The 21326-nt window shown below is 37.5% G+C and overlaps 1 protein-coding gene across 2 annotated transcripts in view; it reads left to right on the top strand.

The window, feature by feature from the left end:
* CPD (carboxypeptidase D) overlaps nucleotides 1-15966 on the top strand; it is an 81167-nt gene extending 65201 nt beyond the window's left edge. Inside the window, exons 14-22 of one of the 2 annotated variants that reach the window (XR_006962274.1) lie at nucleotides 1647-1782; nucleotides 3147-3278; nucleotides 5012-5107; nucleotides 5210-5274; nucleotides 8585-8716; nucleotides 9275-9460; nucleotides 9757-9856; nucleotides 11847-14491; nucleotides 15701-15966. Coding sequence is in view for 1 of the 2 variants with exons in the window: in XM_047080678.1 (XP_046936634.1) it covers nucleotides 1647-1782; nucleotides 3147-3278; nucleotides 5012-5107; nucleotides 5210-5274; nucleotides 8585-8716; nucleotides 9275-9460; nucleotides 9757-9856; nucleotides 11847-12073 (1074 nt within the window). In the remaining variant the exon portion in view is untranslated. Of the gene's footprint in view, nucleotides 1-1646; nucleotides 1783-3146; nucleotides 3279-5011; nucleotides 5108-5209; nucleotides 5275-8584; nucleotides 8717-9274; nucleotides 9461-9756; nucleotides 9857-11846 lie in introns of both variants that reach the window. The other variant, XM_047080678.1, reaches the window with a different exon arrangement.
* The last annotated feature ends 5360 nt before the right edge of the window (nucleotides 15967-21326 follow it).

The following is a 21326-nucleotide window of genomic DNA, read 5'->3' as shown; positions in this document are numbered from 1 at the left end:
AATTTGCCTCACTGGCCCAATTAGACTAGAACTAGTAATCATACTTTATTATTTTTTTAATGTTTATTTATTCTTGAGAGAGAGAGAGAGACAGAGTGTGAGCAGGGAAGGGGCAGAGAGAGAGGGAAACACAGAATCCAAAGCAGGCTCCAGGTTCTGAGCTGTCAGCACAGAGCCCCACGTGGGGCTTGGACTTGTGAACCACAAGATCATGACCTGATCATGATGCTTAACCGACTGAGCCACCCAGGCACCCCAATAATTGTACTTTAAATATTTTTTTTAATTTATTTTGAGAGAGAGCGTGCCAGCAGGGGAGCAGCTGAGAGAGAGAGAGAGGGGGGGGAAGAGGGAATCCCAAGCAGGCTCCACGCTGCCAACCCGGAGCCCAATGCAGGACTTGATCTCATGAACCTCAAGATCATGATCTGATCTGAAATCAAGAGTCAGATACTTAACCAACTGAGCCACCCAGGTGCCCCTCGTAATGTTACTTTAGATTGCCATTTGTTTTGAGATAAGGGCCAGAATTATCTGGCAAGTTCAAGAAAATACACACATACCCTGAGACCTGTAGCAAAGCTCAAGCATGTACACTTTAGAAAAAACTCTCTCCCAGTGGAGAAAGTTAAGAACTAATGAATTTAGGGTCTCCAGTATTTTCAATCTTTAGACTGTTTTAGCAGAATAAATAAACCAGGGATTATTTATTCTGAATTACTATCAGAAATATATAAGATAAGATGAAGTATATCAGAAATTAGTTCATGCCACATATGTAGGTATTGATGCATATGGATCATTTGGAGGAGAAATTATTATGGGTAAGGCAAATATTTTACTTCATTTTTTTTGTCACGCTGATTTCAACGCTTCTGTCTCTTTGTTTCCAGACATACATTGATATTTGTTACAATATGCATTCCAGTTTTTAACCTGGAAAATACAGTCTTAAGCATTATTATTGGTTTTAGCCAGTGTTTGGCAAACATTTTCTATAAAGGGACATGTAGTATGTATTTCAGGCTTGGTGAGACAGCTGTTCTGTGTTGCAACTATTCAACTCTGAATTACAGCACAAAAACAGTCATATGAATGGGCATGGCTGTGTGCCAATAAAACTTTATTTACAATAGCAAGCAGCGGGCTGGATTTAGCCTGCAGGTAGTGGTTTCTGACCCCTTTGTAAGTCATTAGGAAGTCTGGAAATAGTTGTGCAGGTAGTTTTTCATTTCTTTTTAAATTTATTTGAAGCAAGAGAGAATTTTATTTTTATTTATACTAGTCCTGCCTTTTAAGTCTATGTAAAACAGTAAAGACTTGGGGCACCTCGGTGGTTCAGTCGGTTGAGCATCTGACTCTTGATTTCAGCTCAAGTCATGATCCCAGGATCTTGGGATCGAGCCCCACGTTGGGCTCTGCACTGAGCCTGGAGCCTTCTTGAGATTCTCTCTCTCTCTCTCTCTCTCTCTCTCTCTCTCTGCTGCCTCTCTCTCTGTCTGCCCCTTTCCCCTGCTTGCGCACTCTCTCTAAAATAAAAATAATAATAATAAAAAATAAAATAAAACAATAAAGACTCTGAGGCATGGGAAGTTATGATTCCACATATTGCTAATAAACTTCACTGGTTTCTGTTTCTCTTTTAGCTGGTTGACAGGACTAGAATTGTGATTGTCCCATCTCTAAATCCAGATGGGCGAGAGAGGGCACAAGAGAAAGACTGTACTTCAAAAAGAGGACAGACAAATGCTCATGGCAAAGACTTGGATACAGACTTCACAAGTAAGACTAATTTGGGAGCCATTAAACTGCTTTGCACATAGTTTGATTTCTTTTAGCCAGGAAACGGGTAGATTGTGTAGATGAATAATGGGGAACTTCCTTCCAGGTTGTACAGGTAAGGTATAAATGACAAACTAGAAACTTGTCAAATTTTTCTCCTTTATTATTTGCAAATTAACTCAAGCGTTTTCTTATAAATTCAATCAATAATATTGGAAGGGTTCCATTACTAGTCATACAGATATATATTTTTTCTCTCTCTATCCCCCCATGTATGTGCGTACACACATACACACATGTGTGTGTGTGCACATGTACACACAATTAATGTGTATGTTGATGTAAAGGAGCCTCTTTCTTATTTACTTAAACAGAATCATAACTATACTTATGTTCTTCAACTTTTTTCATTGAGTATATCACTGGTATCTTTCCACTTCAGTACTTACAGATCTCTAACATTCTTATTAATGACATCTTAGTACACTGTTACTGTATGCCAATACTCTAGTTTGATGAACAATTTTCTTACTAATGGACATTTGCTTTCTTTCTAATTTTTTGCTCTTGCAAACAGTGCTACAGAAAACATCCTGATTTCTGAAAATCTTATTTTCTTTCAAAGATAGGTTATATGTTCTCAAAATTATTTTTTTTAAGTTTATTTATTTTGAGGGAGAGAGAGAGCACAATCAGTGAAGGACAGAGAGAAGGAGAGACAGAATCCCAAGTAGGCTCCATACCATCAGCGCAGAGCCCCATGTGGGGCTCGAATTCATGAACTATGAGATCATGACCTGAGCCGAGATCAGGAGTCAGATGCTTAACCAACTGAGCCACCCAGGAGCCCCTCAATATTATTTTTTTTTAAGAGGACACATTCGGGGTGCCTGGGTGGTTTAGTTGGTTCTTGATCTCAGCTCAGTTCATGATCTCACAGTTTGTGAGATCAAGCCCCATGTCAGGCTCCACACTGATAGTGCAAAGCCTGCTTGGAATTCTCTCTCCCCCCTCTCTCTGCACCTCTCTCTCTCTCTCTCTCTCTCTCTCTCTCTCAAAAATAAATAAATAAAATTAAAAAAAATAGAGGATATGTTCATCCCTTTTTGTTTCCAGTAAGAATTTTCTTAAGCTTGCTTAGAGTCATTAACCTTTACACACTATCCTGAATTATATAAAACTCAAAGTAATCTACCTTCTAGAGTATATCTTTCACACTATTGAGATAATATTGAGTCATACAGTGTTTATATACAGATTTCTAAAGTTAGCCTCTGATTGTGCTCATTAGAGAATATTTTCTTAGCTATTCATACTAAAATTTTGAAATGGTACTTCATATTTGACTTTTGCATTTTTTTTAGATAATGCCTCCCAGCCTGAGACTAAAGCAATCATTGAAAATTTGATTCAAAAACAGGACTTCAGTCTTTCTGTTGCATTAGATGGTGGTTCAGTGCTGGTCACATACCCGTATGACAAACCAGTACAAACAGGTACGTAGAATATCAATTTATGTATATATTTTCTAAGCTTAGATAGGAAATTCCAATTAGGTAATGTTCCTTCTAAATTTTTTTTAAAAATTGTGAGCATTTGAGCACACTCCATGAGCAACAACCAACTTGGGAAGATTGTGCTTATATCAACAGCTCAGTTACTTGGAGGAGAGAGGTCAGATCTAATGATGGGCCAGCTTTATCCAGTGCAGCCATCTTGTCACATTTTTCAATCTAGTTCACAAACATTTATTGAATAATTATTATGTCTATGGACATTGGGAATACAAAAGTGAATAAAACACAATGCCTGCCTCAACTCATACTGTGTTTAAGCAAATATTAGCAATACATGGGAATGCAAGCTGGTGCAGCCACTCTGGAAAACAGTATGGAGGTTCCTCAAAAAAATAAAAATAGAACTACCCTATGACCCAGCAATTGCACTAGTAGGCATTTATCCACGGGATATAGGTGTGCTGTTTCGAAGGGACACATGCACCCCCATGTTTATAGCAGCACTATCAACAATAGCCAAAGTATGGAAAGAGCCCAAATGTCCATTGATGGATGAATGGATAAAGAAGATGTGGTGTGTATATATATATATATATATACACACATACATACATACATACAATGGAGTATTACTCGGTAATCAAAAAGAATGAAATCTTACCATTTGCAACTATGTGGATGGAACTGGAGGGTATTATGCTAAGTGAAATTAGTCAGAGAAAGACAAAAATCATATGACTTCACTCATATGAGGACTTTAAGAGACAAAACAGATGAACATAAGGGAAGGGAAACAAAAATAATATAAAAATGGGGAGGGGGACAAAGCATAAGAGACTCATAAACGTGGAGAACAAACAGAGGGTTACTGGAGGGAGTATGGGAGGGGGGATGGGCTAAATGGGTAAGGGGCACTAAGGAATCTACTCCTGAAATCATTGTTGCACTATATGCTAACTAATTTGGATGTAAATCTAAAAAAATAAAAAATAAAACAAATTAATAAAAAAAAATTAGCAATACAGAATCGCCCTTCCCTGCTTTAAACCTTGACTGACTTGCTTGCATTTAAAACAAAAATTTTTTTTTAATGTTTATTTATTCTTGAGAGAGAGACAGAGCGTGGGTGGGGGAGGGGCAGAGAGAGAGAGAGAGACAGAGACAGAGACAGAATCCAAAGCAGGCTCCAGGCTCTGAGCTGTCAGCACAGAACCTGACACGGGGCTCAAACTTACAAACTGTGAGATCATGACCTGAGCTGAAGTCAGATGCTTAACCTACTGAGCCATGCAGGCACCCCGTGACTTGGTTGCACTTAGATGAGCTTAACAATTGCTTCTTGAATCTCTTTGGGGCCATCGCATATGGAGATAGTTTGTGTTGTTTAAATGCAGCCTATAAGGAATATTGTTATTAGGCCTTCATTGCCCTAAATGTAAGAAAACATACCAAGCAAGTTTGTATTTTAGTGTGGTGTCCTGTTGTGTAAACTAACCATTAGTACCTTCTAATACAAGGAAGATGTGTATCATCTTAGTCTGATTGTCCTGGGCTCAACAGAATTATGTGATTAATTATAATAATTCCTCAATGCACTTCAGTGGGGTTTAAGATTAACTAGAAGGAGAGAAAGATGACTTTTATATCCATGAAGTTGAACTTGGAGTAAGATTTTTTGGATTTCTCCAACTTCTGAATTTTTCTTTTTATAGTGGAAAACAAAGAGACTCTGAAGCATTTGGCATCTCTTTATGCAAATAATCATCCATCCATGCACATGGGTCAGCCCAGTTGCCCAAATAAATCAGGTAAGTATTTTCCATACCCTTTGTTCTTGTTGGTGCTTTCAGGGACTGAGGGTGTCTTACCTTAAGGTCTTGTTGAGCCTCTGTCTCTCAATGCTTTTGTAGATGAGAATATCCCAGGAGGCGTAATGCGTGGAGCAGAATGGCACAGTCACCTGGGCAGCATGAAGGTATGCTCTATAGAATACAGTGAAAGTAGCGTATAATTGTTGGCCATTGAGTGACAGAATAGGTGACTTTTCTGATATAAGCAAAGTGAATGGCAGCTGCTTCATGGCTTTCTTGATAAGACAGCCCTCAACTTAACCTCTGGCAGCATTTTTTTCCACCATTTGAATCATTTTTAATTGTACAGTTCAGTGACATTAATTACATTTAATATAATTAAACTAATAACCATTCTAAACCATCTGTTTCCAAAGCTTTTTTATCACCCCAGAAAGAAACTCTGCATCTGCTAAGCAATAACTCCTGATTCCGCTGGTAACCCCCCAACTCCTGGTAGCCTCTCTACTTTCTGTCTCTATGTTTTTGCCTATTCTAGATATTTCTTGTAAGTGCAATCATACAATATTTGTCCTTTGTGCCTGTCTTCTTTCACTTAGCGTAACGGTTTCAGGGTTCAACCATTTTCTTAGCCTGTATCAGTCCTCTATTGCTTTTTATGGCTGAATAATGTTCTATTGTGTGTACATACCACATTTTGTTTATCAGTTTATCAGTTTAACACTTGAGTTGTTTCTACCTTTTGGCTATAGAATAATGAACAAGTTGTACAGCATACAACTGTAAGTTTGAGCCCTCATTTTCAATTCTTTGGGGTATATATCTAGATGTGGAATTGCTACCCATGTTCTAATTCTATGTTTAAGTTTTTAAGGGACCACTGAGCTATTTGGTACATTCCCACCAACAATGTATAGGAGTTCCAATTTCTCTACATTCTTGTCAAAACTTATTATTTTTCTTTTTTTTTTTTTTTAATTATAGCCATCCTAGCAGGTATGAAGTGGAACTTCATTGTAGTTTTGATTTGCATTTCCTCAAACACTAATGATGTTGAGCATCTTTTCATATGCTTATTGACCATTTATACATCTTCTTTGGAGAAATGTCTGTTTCTCTATTGCCTATTTTATTTTGTTTTGTTTTTATTTATTATTTAAAATTTTTTAACATCTATTTACCTTTGAGAGACAGAGACAGAGCATGAGTGGGGGAGGGGCAGAGAGAGAGGCTCCAAAGCAGGCTCTAGGCTCTGAGCTGTCTGCACAGAGCCCACGTTGGGGCTCGAACCCACAAACTGCAAGATCATGACCAGAGCCAAAGTCGAATGCTTAACCAACTGATATATATATATATATATTTTTTTTTTTTTTACATTTTTTAATGTTTATTTTTCAGAGAGAGAGAGAACAGAGCGTGAGTTGGGGAGGGGCAGAGAGAGAGGGAAACACAGAATCCAAAGCAGGCTCCAACTTAACTGACTGAGCCCCCCAGGTGCCCCAGGTCATTGATACATCTTAAGTTGATTTTTGTATATGATAGGAAGTAGGATTTCAACTTCATTTTTTTGCATGTGGAAATCTAATTGTCCAAGCACCATTTGTTTTAAAGATTGTTCTTTCCCTTTGAATGGTCTTGGCACCCTTGTCAAAAATCAGTTGACCATAGATGTATGTGTTTATTTCTGGACTCTGAATTCTGTTTCACTGGTCTTTATGTCTATTCCCCCAGTATCACTGTTTTGAGCACTGTAGCTTTGTAGTAAGTTTTGAAATTAAGAAGTGTGAGTACTCCAACTTTTTCCTTTTTCAAGATTGTTTTTGGCTATTCAAGGTGCCTTGCAATTACATTTGAATTGAATTGAAGATTGACTTTGCTTTTCCTTTCTTTCTTTCTTTCTTTCTTTCTTTCTTTCTTTCTTTCCTTCCTTCCTTCTTTCCTTCTTTCCTTCTTTACTTCTTTCTTATCAAAAAATGCTGTTGGAATTTTGTTAAGGGTTGTGTTGAATCTGTAGATCACTTTGGGTTATATTAACATCTCAATAGTATTGACTTTCTATTCATGAATGCAGTTATGTCTTTCCATTTACTTAGGTCTTCTTTAATTTCTTTTTGATAGCATTTTAATTGGTTGTCCATCCACTTCAGATTAGTAAGGAGTTGTTAGATGGGTGATTAGTTCATCATTTCATTAACATGTGCAACTAGAAATTTGACTTCATTCTCATCTGCCTGCCTTCCCTCCTTTATTTACTAAGAACTTACTATGTATGAGGTACTTTGCTATACTAGTGATAAATGAAATGTATTTCCTGTCCCATTGTACAAATAACTATTTTACATAATTAATTGATTTGATCTAGAAGAGAGCAACTCTCAATGTGCCATAAGAAATTAAAGACAGAAAAGATTACACCTAATCAGAGATGTAGTCTTCTCTTAGAGAAAATGGCATTTGGGATGCAGAGATGGTGCAGCAGAACATTCTAGAAAGAGAAAGCAATATGGGCAGAGGTCAATAAGCAGTCTAGTTTAGTTAGAACAAGAGCCGTAACAGAGAGCAGCAGAAGACAAGAATGGAAAGAGAGTTTGGGGCTTTGAACACTTTGTTTTAGTAAGGAATGGGAAGCCACTGAAGGTTTTGAGCAGGTATATAGTAACATGATTGGAACTGTGCTATGGAACAATTAATCTCTCTGTAGTGGGTTGAGATAGTTTGGAGGAAGGAGAGAGTGGCGTGGGGAGACTAGTGTAGAATTTCCTAGACAAACAAAAATGAGGGTCTGGGTTAGGGTGGTGACGATGGGAATGGAGCCACAGGATGAAGTCTCAGAGATATTGCAGAGGTGGAATTGACAGGATTTGGCAAATTATGGATGATGGCAAGAAACCGAAGTCAAAGACAAGAGATTTCATGTCTGCGTGAGGACATGAGTTCATACCATTAACTGAATAAGGAAAAAAAACAGGTTTGGGGGGAAAGGTGGTAAGTTAGGTTTGGGAGCCTGTCCACACCAGCAGTTCCTGTGCTGGATAATTGCTATTCTGTAAACAGTGGCTGCCGTCACCAGCAGTGGAAGGTACCAGAGGGTGAGTGCTTGTGCTTCTACCTCCAGAGCTCTGAGAACGGCTGACGTTCCAGAGTTGAGAAGGAAGCTGGCTGTCTGCATGCACTTATTTATAGGGTTGTATTCAGCAAACCCTAGTCAACCTCCTCTACCTGCCAGGCACCATGGCAAGCACTGGAGATACAAAAGTGAATTAGACCTAGTCCCTAGTCTCAAGGACTCTCTTAGCAACAGCCATGTTTGTGACTGATTATAATGATGAGCAGTTTATTTGCTAGAAAATGCTTTACAGATTCTTTGCTTACATCACCCAGGTTTTCTTTCTATTCATTTGTTGCATTACAAAGCCTCACTCCTACTTTTATGTGTTAATTTTTCTACATTCGTTTTTGAATTTTATATTCCAGGATTATAGTGTCACCTATGGCCACTGTCCGGAAATCACAGTGTACACGAGCTGCTGCTACTTCCCCAGTGCAGCACAACTCCCTTCCTTGTGGGCAGAAAATAAAAAATCTCTTCTTAGCATGTTGGTGGAGGTGAGTCTTTCCCTTTTTAACTAGAAGCAAGCTCCCAGGAATATGTTCAATGAAAATCTTCATCAAAACATGTTCTTAATTTTTTACTAAAAGTTTTATTATTTATTTTAAAAATATGTATGGAAAGAGTTTTGTTGAATTTATATCACCTAGGTCAGTGCCGTGACTTCACATATCTGGAATCTGCTGTAATTTAGATAATTTAACCCTGTGTGATGTTGCACATTTTTTTCATTTGAATCTCATGCATTAGTTACTGTGAGCGAGTATACTGTGCTGGAAAGTAAATCATTCAAGATATCAGAAGATTTGTGTTCCGACACTTTAGGCTTTGACTGTTATCAAAGTTCTTTTTTCACATATTTCATCTTTATGCTCTGAAGCAGTTTATGAGTAGCAAATGAGGTCGGAAGCAGTTGGGGAAGGACCAACAAGCCAGGTTTATGGGGTTTTTTTGCTGTTGCTTTGTTCATTTGTTTATTGTTTTTTATCATGCCTCAGACTGTTGCCTCTGGAAATATCTGGAAACACAAATTTATATGTTGAGTATTTTTTCAGGTCCACAAGGGAGTTCATGGTTTTGTTAAAGATAAGACTGGAAAACCAATTTCTAAAGCAGTCATTGTACTCAATGAAGGAATAAAGGTACACACAAAAGAAGGGGGCTATTTCCATGTACTGTTAGCCCCAGGCGTCCATAATATCAACGCCATCGCTGATGGGTATCAGCAACAACATTCACAGGTGAGAAACTCAAACTAAGTAGTATCATGTAAATTCTTATTCTTAATAGTACTTCTATTTTTCTTTGCAACTCTTGTGAGGAATAAAGAAACACAACGTATAACCAACGCTTGCTTATGATATCTTGTTATCTTTCTAGGCTTTGGCAACACAAGGGAAATTTTTATAGCATTTTGTATACTTGTGATGACAATGACTCATCTCCTTGGTTTGGTATAAAGGCCTTAGGAATATTCCAAGGATACAATATACCTTAAGGGAACTTTTTTTGTAATTCTTGCACTTTATCCCTCTAGGTCTTTGTGCATCATGATGCAGCTAGTTCTGTGGTAATAGTCTTTGACACAGATAACCGGATATTTGGTTTGCCAAGGGAGCTTGTGGTAACTGTATCAGGTAAAGACATTTAAATTTTTAGTAGTTGAAGTTAAAACCGGTTCTGACATTTCAACTTGAGAGTGGATTGCCTCCCAATCACCTGAAGCTAATCACTTTTCTTCTAATACCTCCTTATCTAAACATTTTTTTGGATTTTTCTGGAACACTGTTCTCCCATATGTTCTCATGGCTTGCTCTTTCATGTGTTCAGGTCTATACGCAAATGTCACCTCCAGAGAGACACCTTCCCTGATCACCCTAGCTAAGACAGCACCCCTGTCACTCTCTCTACCCCACTTTTTTTATTATAGGACTTATCACCATTTGACATTATATTATATATTTAGTCATTTACTTGTCTATATTTGATCTTTCCCACTAAAACATAAAAGCCTCAGAGAGAACAGGGAGTTTATCTACATCTCCTGCACCTAGAACCATGGCTGGCACATAGTGGGTCTTAATGAAGAGTTATTGACTGAATGAATGATTTGCTTTATATTAAGATCATAAGTCCCTTGGACTTTGACTTGTATTCTACTTTTTCAAGATCATAGAAGGAAGAGGAGCACCTGAGTGGCTCAGTTGGTTGAGCATCCAACTCTTGATTTCAGCTCAGATCATGATCCCGGGGTCATGGGATCGAGCCCTGCATCAGGGTCTGTGCTGAGTATGGAGCCTGCTTAAAATTTTCTCCGTCTCTCACTTTGCCCCTCTCCCCAACTCGTGCTCTCTCTCTAAAATACAATACAGTACATCGTGGATCCTATTTTCTCCAGGATTAATATGTGCCATAGCTTGAATTACTGAAAGGTTAAAAAGTTAAAAAAAAAAAAAAGTATAGTACAATAATAAATACTCTGTATTGTATCCTTTTGATACAGAAAACCTTGGCTCATTTCTAAGTGCAATTTGGACTTGACACAAAATAACCAAGTTTTATTACAGGGTGTGTGGCAGAGAGAGTCTTAGTTAATAGAGAATGGTATATTGGAAATATGGTCAAATCATAGATACTAGTGTGGAATATTTAAAGTAAACAGTTATTAGCTTGAACCAGATAAAGTGTGAATAACTTAGTGGTTAGACGGACATGGGAGCTCTGAGTCAGCAATGGTTTAAATCTGGCTTTGCCACCCATTTACTGTCATGAACTTAATTTTTTTTTATGATTTTGTTATTATTTCTGTTACTAAGACTCTTATTTTGATAACTTATGTACAAATATTTTAAATAAATGGGGGTTTGGGATGAGATAAAATTTGTTGGAAAGGAGCAGAAGTCACTGATTGATATAGAGCCAGTTGTAGAGCAATAGTTTGGCTTCATTGTGGTTAATATATATATATATATATATATATATATATATATACACACACACACACACATATATACATATACATACATATATATGTATACATATATATATGTATATACACACACACACACACACACACACACACACACACCTACACACACATGCACATGGAAAGATGTGGAAAAATATTCCTGAGCGATATTAAAAATCATCTCTGGTTAATGGAGACGTGATGTGGAGTTTTGGCTTGGGGTTTTGGTATTTATACTTACCTGTATTTTTTCTCTTTTTTCTTTTTTTAAAAATTTTTGTAATGTTTTTGCTTTTTGAGAGACAGAGAGAGACAGAGCGTGAGTGGGGGAGGGGCAGAGAGAGAGAGGGAGTCACAGAATCCAAAGGAGACTCCGGGGTCTGTGCTGACAGCTCAGAGCCCAATGCAGGGCTCAAACCCACAAACTGTGAGATCATGACCTGAGCCGAAGTCGGATGCTTAACTGACTGAGCCACCCAGGCGCCCCGTTTATCTGTATTTTTCTACACGTACTGCCTGTGTAATAATAAACGGTTGTTTTTGAGTGCATGAAATAAAAATAAAAGAAGTAAAGGGCATATTATGAAAAGCATCACTGTAAGCAGCTTATTCATATCCTTAAAGTGGAACACCACTCAAGTGGCAATTTTGTTTGATAGGTGCCACCATGTCAGCGTTGATCCTAACAGCTTGCATTATTTGGTGCATCTGCTCAATCAAGTCTAACAGACATAAGGATGGCTTTCATCGGCTCAGGCAGCATCATGATGAGTATGAAGATGAAATTCGCATGATGTCAACAGGCTCCAAGAAGTCCCTCTTAAGCCACGAGTTCCAGGATGAAACAGACACTGAAGAGGAAACCTTATATTCTAGCAAACATTGAAACAGACCTCGCACATCTCCCAGCATAAGTACCCAGCAAAATTACAGTTCCTTTTGGGAGACACTGCATTCAGAAGAGAGACTCTCTTGCTTCTTCAAAGAGCTTTGGGAAGTTAACTTGCTAAATTTGTATTCTCTGTGAATTTGGCTGGCGGTTTTGAACTTCCCCTCCTTTAAGTACTGTTACCTTAAAAAAAAAAAAATCTGCTTTCTATTTATGCAGCAGAGATGGGACAGCCACTTTGTTTTTCTTTTTAATTTAAGATGAGCTGTTTGGAGCTTACGTTATAACTGCATAAAGCCACTTGGATCTTATATTTTGCACATCAGGTGTTTACTAGTGGCTTTAGCTTTTTTATTTTAAATGGCCAAAAGAATCCAGAAACATTTAGGCAGGGACAGCAGTCAGAATCTGACATAAAGCTTTAAAAACTCAAGGTTTCTCAACCTACTGAGAAGTACTTTTCTCTAGTTATTAAGCAGCTGGAGTTTCTCTTATTATTCAGGTTTAATGGAGGCTGAATTGATTTTTAAATATATAACATTAGGAAATGAATACATGGGCTTCCGCATTTGGCTTTCTACTTGTTCCAAGGTTAGATCAGAACTGGTGGGCAGTGCTCTAAGCAGGACTTCACTACCTCTCTTATAAGGTTTGGCAAAGTTCTAATACCCCCATTTTACGGGAGAACTTGTTGACTTTGTTGTAAAAGATCTAAATGTCCATTTGAATAGAACTGAGAGGGAGATCTACCAAAAGCTAAAACTCGTGCGGCATATCTTTTAACTTGGTAAAATCCCACAGGTGCTGCTGCTTTTTATCTGTGAAGCACTAGATTATTCTAGGAATGCCTAATTCTTTAATATTTCCTAAATTTGAAACCTTTTCTGTGTTGTACACTTATGGCTTTCAGATGACCCGGCAATGTACAAGATCTGAATTCTACTGAAAATATCTGGAAGTGTGGAAGAGACCTACTTGCACGTCCTTAACCTACATTTGAACACAAAATAACTGCAGTTCATGCTCCAGTTCAAGCCTACGGATATCCTACTGTTACTGAAATAGTTTGGCCAGTCTTATTCATATAGGTCTCTGCAAGTGATTGGGTTCTTTGTCCTAATGTTTCATTTGGCAGTCTCTTTTTGATCAACCAATTTTGTTAAAAGTTCAATTGAAAGCATTTAAATATGGCTCCCTCCATTAAAAGAAAATGTAAACTGTGTATTGCCGTGTGCTATAACACTGTGGTGAGAAAGTATCATCTTCACTGCCACTCAGGTTATTGCAAAGACCTGAAAGATTTGCATTTTATTGTGTCTGTCATATCATGCTATTCAATGGAATTGATGCTTTTTTTAAGTATGAGTCTTACCAATGATCTAATGGTTTAATACCTTTGAATGTTTTTAGTGGCCAACTTGCTGCTGAGTTTGTACTAAATCAGGGGATCAAAAAACTTGCTCTCATCTTTTCAAATTGTATTCTATATCCATTAATGTATCAGTCATCCCAAAGCCTTCCTCTGGAGTGGTTTACCACCCATGTAGGTCATTCCACGTTTTGTGAGGAATGCACCCGAAGTGGCTTTATAAAAAGAGATTTGGCTAAGCAGGAATAATGAGGTCATGATATTTGTTAGTATCTGCAATAAATTTGGGTGGTTCAAGGTTAAGCCACTCTGGTATTAGTCCTATCATTAACAACTCTAAATTTTGAGCCCTTGCCACCCCATTCTCACCTGACCGCATACACAGAACAGCTAATGCTTCATGAAATATATGTGATTTAACTTCTTCTAATAATACTTTACATTTTCTTTAAGGGGATGATGTGGTGGCATTGCTCTTTTGAGCTTTACTTTTAAGAGCGCAAAGTCAGAAAACCAACAAGGGCCTATGAGTGGCTGGCCCTGGTTGGGACATTGCAGGTGGAAATGAAACGAAGTTGATATGACAGCCTTTACTTTTTTAGCATTGGTCTTCAGTAGAGGGTGCCTTTTAAATTCATTTCTCTGTTGAGTTAAACATATCTTTAACTGTACATCACAGTGGCTGGAGTCCATGCCTTTTAAGCATGTATAAAAATTTTTTAGAAATGAACATACAAATAGTTCTTTTAGTAATTTTTCCTGAAAGTAAAACCAAATTCTGCTATAAATCTTGAATCTTTAATGAATTTCTAAATAATGCATTGCTCTGGAAAATAAGACCTTCTCAGCCTGTGTTATCTATGAACATGAATGTATAGGATCATGACTACTAAGATTGTGTTCTCAGCCCTGCTTTGTTTTTTATTTGTGGATCTAATCTTAGACCACATTAACTGCTTAAGGCATTGAAGCCATAGGGGATAGGGAATGCATTTCTTCAGTGTTTCTCCTAGAGACTTTCCATTTCCCTGGAGTCATGGAGGCAAGTAAGTATCGCAGTATTAAGGAATTTGCCCAAATCAGAGTTGTGCCTTTCTTTCCTCACAAGGCATGTTTTTTGTCCTGGTGATCAGTTTGTAAGCCTTCTTCCCTCCCAGCTCCTTAATAAAGGCAAAGTGATTGAGTAGGTAATGTTCAAAGTGTCTGCCTGTGTAAATGTACTTGTTAATGTACGGTTAATGCAGTTCCATAAGATGAACTCAAGTTAATTTCAGAAGGAGAGACCTTTTGGTTTTGCTGTATTTCACTGAACACTTGCATAGTGTTTGGGATTCCATCCAGTTGAGGAATGCTTGCAATTTTCATTGGAGGGAATTTGCTTTGGGACTTTGTCATCCTCCAGAAAGGAAACATAATGTATATTCGGCCCAGTATGATTGATTGGTTAATCTTTGGTAACTTTCACCTGGACGGCATTTGCTGAATTAATGAATATTGAACTTAAAACTAATTATGAGTTGACAAATAAATAAAAGGTAGTCGTATGCCTCAGCTTATTGTGTTTCTGAGCTAATACCAGGTTACTCAGTAACCATGACTTGCTCCCCTATATCCATTATTCTCAATAGTAAATAGTTTTCTCGTCTTGTTGCCAGAAATGCACTTGTGCTAGGTTTTGTCCCTGCTGTATTAAAAGCTTCTTGGCTATGAATGCTGTAATGGTGCCCTGCCTTATGGTTCTCTGATAGAATTGTTTTTAACAATAGCAACTTTATTGTTACTACAAAAAATTTGACCGTGGTTGATGTTCAGTGATTTTCTATCTAGAAACTTTTTGGTAGCTCTTTGAGTTTCTGATTTGCTTTAACTAAAGCAGATTCTTTGGGGGTGGTTAGGGCCCTTGATTAATGTCAACTAAACTTGGATTTACAGTTCATGAAGAAATATCTCCCAACACCCATTTATCCAATTTTTAGCATTGATTAATTAATATTCCATTTGATTTTCAGAATATTGTCCTAGTTGATTTTGATTAGACAGAACATATTATGAAATTGAAAATAGGCTACCATCTTAAGGCAATTGGATATAAATTATGCAAATATGTATGATTATGACTTTTATAAATGGTGTAACATGAGTGCACTAGCTACACTCTATGCTGGCCATGCTGCAGATTTTCTGGAGGTATGACATAATGGTATTTTTTTTATGCTCAGAGTAAAAATCAACTTTTTGCCTCTTTGTTTTTCCAGAGTGACATTCCCAGGCTCCAGAACAATTCTATAGCTATTCATATGAGGTGCCCAACACTCATTCATCTCAAGTGCTTCAGTCTTGGTTTATCTCATGCACTGTGCCTTCAAAATGAAATTTTTAAAAGGGACTTTAAATGAAGTTGAATAGTAGTTTTAAAAAAAGTCAATCTGTGTAATTTATGTGAAATCTAATTGTAATGAGGTCCTTTCTGTTTTTTATATGTAAACAGATCTACTAATCCTGTATAAAGGTTATTTTATGATGTTTGTCTTTCTTTGTGTTTTGTCTCATAATCTTTTTTCAAAGGCAACAGACCAAAAAAAAATTATTGTCCCAATTTGAAAGCTATGTATTTAGTTTTTCTACCTGTGTGAAGGGGAAAAAATAGTACCAGGCTAGGAATACAGAGTGTTACCTGTAGAATGTTTTTGTCTTCACAAATTGACTTGAAAGAAAGCTGTTTCCGAAATAATCCCATCTTATAGTAGCCACAGTTCTCCTTTCTGTTTGTGGCTCAGCTAAATTGCTATATGTCCAATCATTTCACAACAAACACCACAAAGCTGGCCACTGAAAAGCTTATGTATGCATTTCAAACTTGTTTGTTAAAAATTTTATCCTTTTTCCAAATAAGCCACATTCTATAATGTGTCCTGCCACCTTAGGCACAGTGGTGATGAATTCACTGTCCCCTTTAAATTTAGCAATGATTTGTTGATACTGCTGGTCTAATAGGAATAGGGAAAGCAAAGTTGTATAAAAATATGGGCTCTACTGACAAGGAACTCCTAGTCCAGACCAGAGAAATAGAAATGAAAATATGCTTTACTTCCACAGTGATTGGTTCCTCTAAAAAAGAAAATCTCTGTGGCAGGGGAAGTATAACGTGGAGATTCGAACGTGGACTTTGGAGCTGGACCGATCTGTGATTGATTCTTTGCTCTACCACTTGCTCCCTACGTGACCTTGCATTGTACAAGTTTCTCCACATTCTCTAAGTCTTAATATCTTTGCCTGTTAAGGAGTAATACCTGATAGGATTGTATTGACGTAATATTTAACTCAGAATTGAATGCCCATGGTAACCAGCATCATTTTTCTTCATTTGTCTGATCTTTTGAAAGAAAGGTGTTTTATCAAATATATGAACAGAGATCTGTTTACAGGTGGTCATTTTAACTTAGAAGAATTCCCTACACATGAATACTAAAAAACAAAACAAAAAAAAGAGCTATGAAATTTTCCATTATGTAGTTCCATAGATTGTCTATAGCATGGCAGTAAAGTTTTAAAAATTATGCCAAATGCTTCAGATTTGTTTTTAAATGAAATTAGATTGTATTTATGCCTATTCAGTGAAAAGAGCCTTACTTAACCTGCTACAGGAAATCTGAATAGTGATAATGGTTCTTTTCCCCTCAGTGTTTGAAATGTTTTCCTGAATTTTTGTCAGGAGTTTTCTCATAACTGATCAAGAACCTTTTGGTTTCTACCATAAATGGTAATCTATCAGTGATGTTTCATTTTTCAGGTTTCTAGAAGCTAATTGTCCTCAGCAATTAAGCATGATGCTCAGTGCTAAATGAGCACTCAGTTATGAATAAATACCATTGTGTTAGGCCTTCACCTCTAATTCTCACTTGCAGCTAGAACACCAACTGATTGTACGCTGTTTATTGCAAACCTCAGATACATGCATCATTAATTATTACCCACACTTAAAAGCAATGAAATCAGCATACAAAGCCCAATTTTAACTTCAATATTACAGTTTCCACCTACATTCATCAGTAGAATGTTAAAAACAAGCATGTTATTTCTTTTGCACTTTGTCTGGAGTCAGATGGAATCCTATTCCCTATTAACTGCATAGACAAATGTACACAAGGCAAGCAAGGAGCAGAAAGTTGTTCAAGTTTAGAGGCCAGGCTGGACAAGACTGAATACTGAATACAGAAGGGTGAGAAGATTGAAAGTGTGGTAACTGGAAGTGGGAGTATATCGAGATGATTACCTCCATGTCAGCAAAGACAATTTATGGATTCAGTTAGAAGCAATAGGAAAAGGTTGTGTTGCAATCAAAATGTAGGTGGAAAATAGTAGCCAATGGAGAAATTTAAGATGGAACATGTAGAAAGAGAATGCAGCTTAAGTAGAAATTGTTATAACATGGATTATATTCTGTGACTGTCATCAAGATTGACCAAAAGCAAAGGGGTCATGGGGAAAGATCTAGATTGCTAGATCTGAACCACTACTATTTTTGAGTTTTTGAAGTTATTCCAATGTATATAATTATTGTCTATTAGGTATTATTCCAGTAGGGTTGTTTAAGATCAAACAGGCTTTTTTTTTCAAGAGTTTGAAAGATGTGAGGTGCCCATAATAATTGATCCTAAAGATAGAGAATGGGATAGGTGGAGAGTGGGCTGATTATGGTAATGGGTGAATTGGACAAGTCGTGGATTTTTTAGAAAATAATTTTAGAATAGTTTTAGGTTTACAGAAGAGTTGCAAAGATAATGTAGAATTGACTACTGGGTTTTTACTTGGAAGATGTGGATGTCCAGAGGGCAACAGGAGAAGGGTTGTATATATAGTCTTGTATTCAGCAGAACTTGAATGGAACAAAGGGACTGATCACAGCAAATAAGGTGTCTAGAATCTAGCCAGGCAGGCACAGCCTGCGTGGTCCTGGCATCACGCCATGTGGTACTACCTCTAGGTAACTGAGTTAAACTCAATTCTTCTCTAGAGGAAGGCATTTCCATCCTAGATTTGGAGGAGACCTCTTGATTTTTCAAGGGCAATGACCAAACACAGGCAAAGATAACCAAGCACGTAGGGAAATAAGACACCTCCAGTAAGAAAGCAGAAAAAGTTCTATGCTGGTTTCAGATGCTGACATCTGAAAACACTGTAAAACAAATATACTTACTATTTTCAAAGAATAAAAGATAAGCCTGAGACTATAACAGGAAACTATAAAATAATAAAACTTCCAGAAGTAAAAGTACAGAAGTTAAAATGCACAGTTATAATGGCAGATTGGACACAGAGAAGCAATGAACTTGAAAATAGATCCATAGAAACTGTCTCATGCAGCACAGAGGCAAAAAGGTAGAAAATATGAAAGACAGGGCCAAAGTGTGGACTGAACATAAGACTAATACATGTTTGATCATCAGCGTTCTAGAAGAAAAGGGGAGAAATAATAGAACATAAACTATTTTGGTACAATGATGCAGAATTTTCCAAAATTGATAAATGACATCTGTAGATTTAAGGCACTCAATCTAAGCATGAAAAGGTAAGCACCCACAACTAGGCACCTCAGTGAAGCCACTAAGCACCAAAGACAAAGAGAAGTGGTCAGAGAGAAAAGTTAACTTCAAAAAATAAGCAGTTAGACTAAAATATTAGAGACTCACTCCCAACAGTGGAAACCAGAGTACAGTAAAATTATACTTTGAAGGTGCTGGGTAAAACACTAAATAGCTTCCAACATAGAATTCTATATTGAGCAAGTCATTCAAGAATAAAGGTGAACGACCAGGTAGCTGAAGACATTGGTGAAGCCCAAGCTACCTGTCTTCCAATATTTCATTGCAAAGTAATGCAAAAAACAGGAAGGAAAAATGAAACCTACACAAGAGCCACACTCTCAGCACAACCTGAAGTCAGAGAATTTCGAAATGCCAAACTACCTGAATAAGATGAGAAAAATCATCAAATCTCGGCACGTACTTCCATATGCCTGTCCCAACACCACACCTGTGCAAGGCTTTGTGGAGAGAAGGCAGATGGAGATGAACAGCAAGAAAGAAAAGAAGGGCCTAATGTTAGTCTCAAACTACTGCCAGAAAGACCAAGTCCACCTTCAGTCTGAATGGTCTAAAAACATGTCCAAGTAGATCAGAGTACAAACTATAGAGAAGAGGCTTCAAAGTGAGCACAATTCAAAGTGGGCAGGCATGAATTAAAGGGACAGCTTTGAAACACAGAGCTTCTGGTGAAGGAAAATTTAAGAAGTGATGAGAAAGAAAAGAAGCAAAGAGGAATGTTTAAGAGTCCTGCAACTTCCAACCTCTCCCTATCACCAAAATAAATCCATAAAAAAAATCTAAAGTACCTGGATTTTGGTAGATTGATGGAAGAGACCTCAGCCATGAAGCATGAAAATACGAATGACAGATATGGATATTGACAAAGAAAAAGCAAACTTGTCACCACTCGCAGATTTGATTATGCATGTGAAAAATACAAAATAATCTACAAGTAAATTAGAAATAATAAGATAATTTAGTTCTACTTCCAGCTATAGATGAATTGGCTTGAAACAAAAAGACCTTCCCATCAGGAACAATTAGAAAATCTGGATTTAAAAACAAAACAAAACACTTGTTTGAAAGAGTGAAGAACTACTAAGGTAACAAGGACTTGTGGGGTCAAGATCCTAGAGCAAAGGGAATTTAGAGGTGAACATGACAGTCAAGTCTCACCTTGAGGGATTTGTTGATTCATAACTGAATCTGAGAGTCATAACTAACTGAGAGTTACAGGTACGTAGTAGCAGAGAGGGCAGGCAAGAGGCAGAGAACCCAAACAGAAGCTGTAGCCAGTATCACTGGGTCGGGGGAAAATATGAATTCAGCACTTATCAAGGAAGGGGGCACTGGTCAACAGGCTTTCAGTTAGGACACTTGGGTGGCACATTAGAAGTAAGGGCAAATTAGAAACGGACCAATTTTTACAAACCCAGAATCCTACTTGGTAAAAGTCCCAGCCCATACTTGAGTAAGCTGGTGTGCCACTACCTGAACTGCCTGTGTGAAGTGCAGTAAACTGTCTCTGGAAGAAGATATCATCTGGGGCCTCAAATGATTACTACAAATTTTAATTTAGAATATATAGCATCCAATTGAAAGTTATTTTTATTGTCAAAAGACACTATCAAAAGATGAAAGATCAAGAGAAAAAAATAGAAACAGTTCCATAGGAGTTACAGATTTTTCATTTATCAATCAGAAACTTAAAAATAATGGCAATGAATAAATGCAGAAAGAAAATATGAATTTTAGCAAATAATTAAAATCTATTAAAAATTAAATGGAAGTTTTTCGATTCTGGACAAAATGGAGTAGATGTATTTCTCTTCAATTCCTCCCACTAAGCACAGAAAGGGTGGAGAGATGGAGGCAAACCAGTTAGGGACCTCTGTACCCAAGAAACGACATGTGGTGAATTCCTTGGGTTTTCTTTCTGCCTCATATATCCCATAGTGGGTGTTGCATTATATATCCCATAATGGAGAAGCTGGCAATCCAGAGATGCCAAAGGGTGCAGACAGAAAAACCCCAAAAGAAAATGCTTCTGTAGCCAAAGGACACCGGAAGGGGCAGCCTACGAAGGTGCACTAATTTTAGACAGTAATTGCACCGCTCCAGCCAAATGCTACCAAAAACAAACAAACAAACAAACAAACAAACAAACAAACAAAAAACAAGGCCCATTTCTACCCCTTACAGCAATGGCTGAGCAGGAAGCCTAGACTCCACCCTCACCTGGCTGTAATAAAGCCAGGATGGGTGGGTAGTGTCAAAGAAGGCCCAGGTGGAGAGC

Source organism: Lynx rufus, unplaced genomic scaffold (genome assembly GCF_022079265.1).
Source record: "Lynx rufus isolate CCGP_SWC_20201006 ecotype Redwood Valley unplaced genomic scaffold, mLynRuf1.p SCAF_18, whole genome shotgun sequence".
NCBI lineage: Eukaryota > Metazoa > Chordata > Mammalia > Carnivora > Felidae > Lynx > Lynx rufus.
Note: the sequence above shows the minus strand (reverse complement) of the source record. Positions and strands in the feature narration are given on the sequence as shown.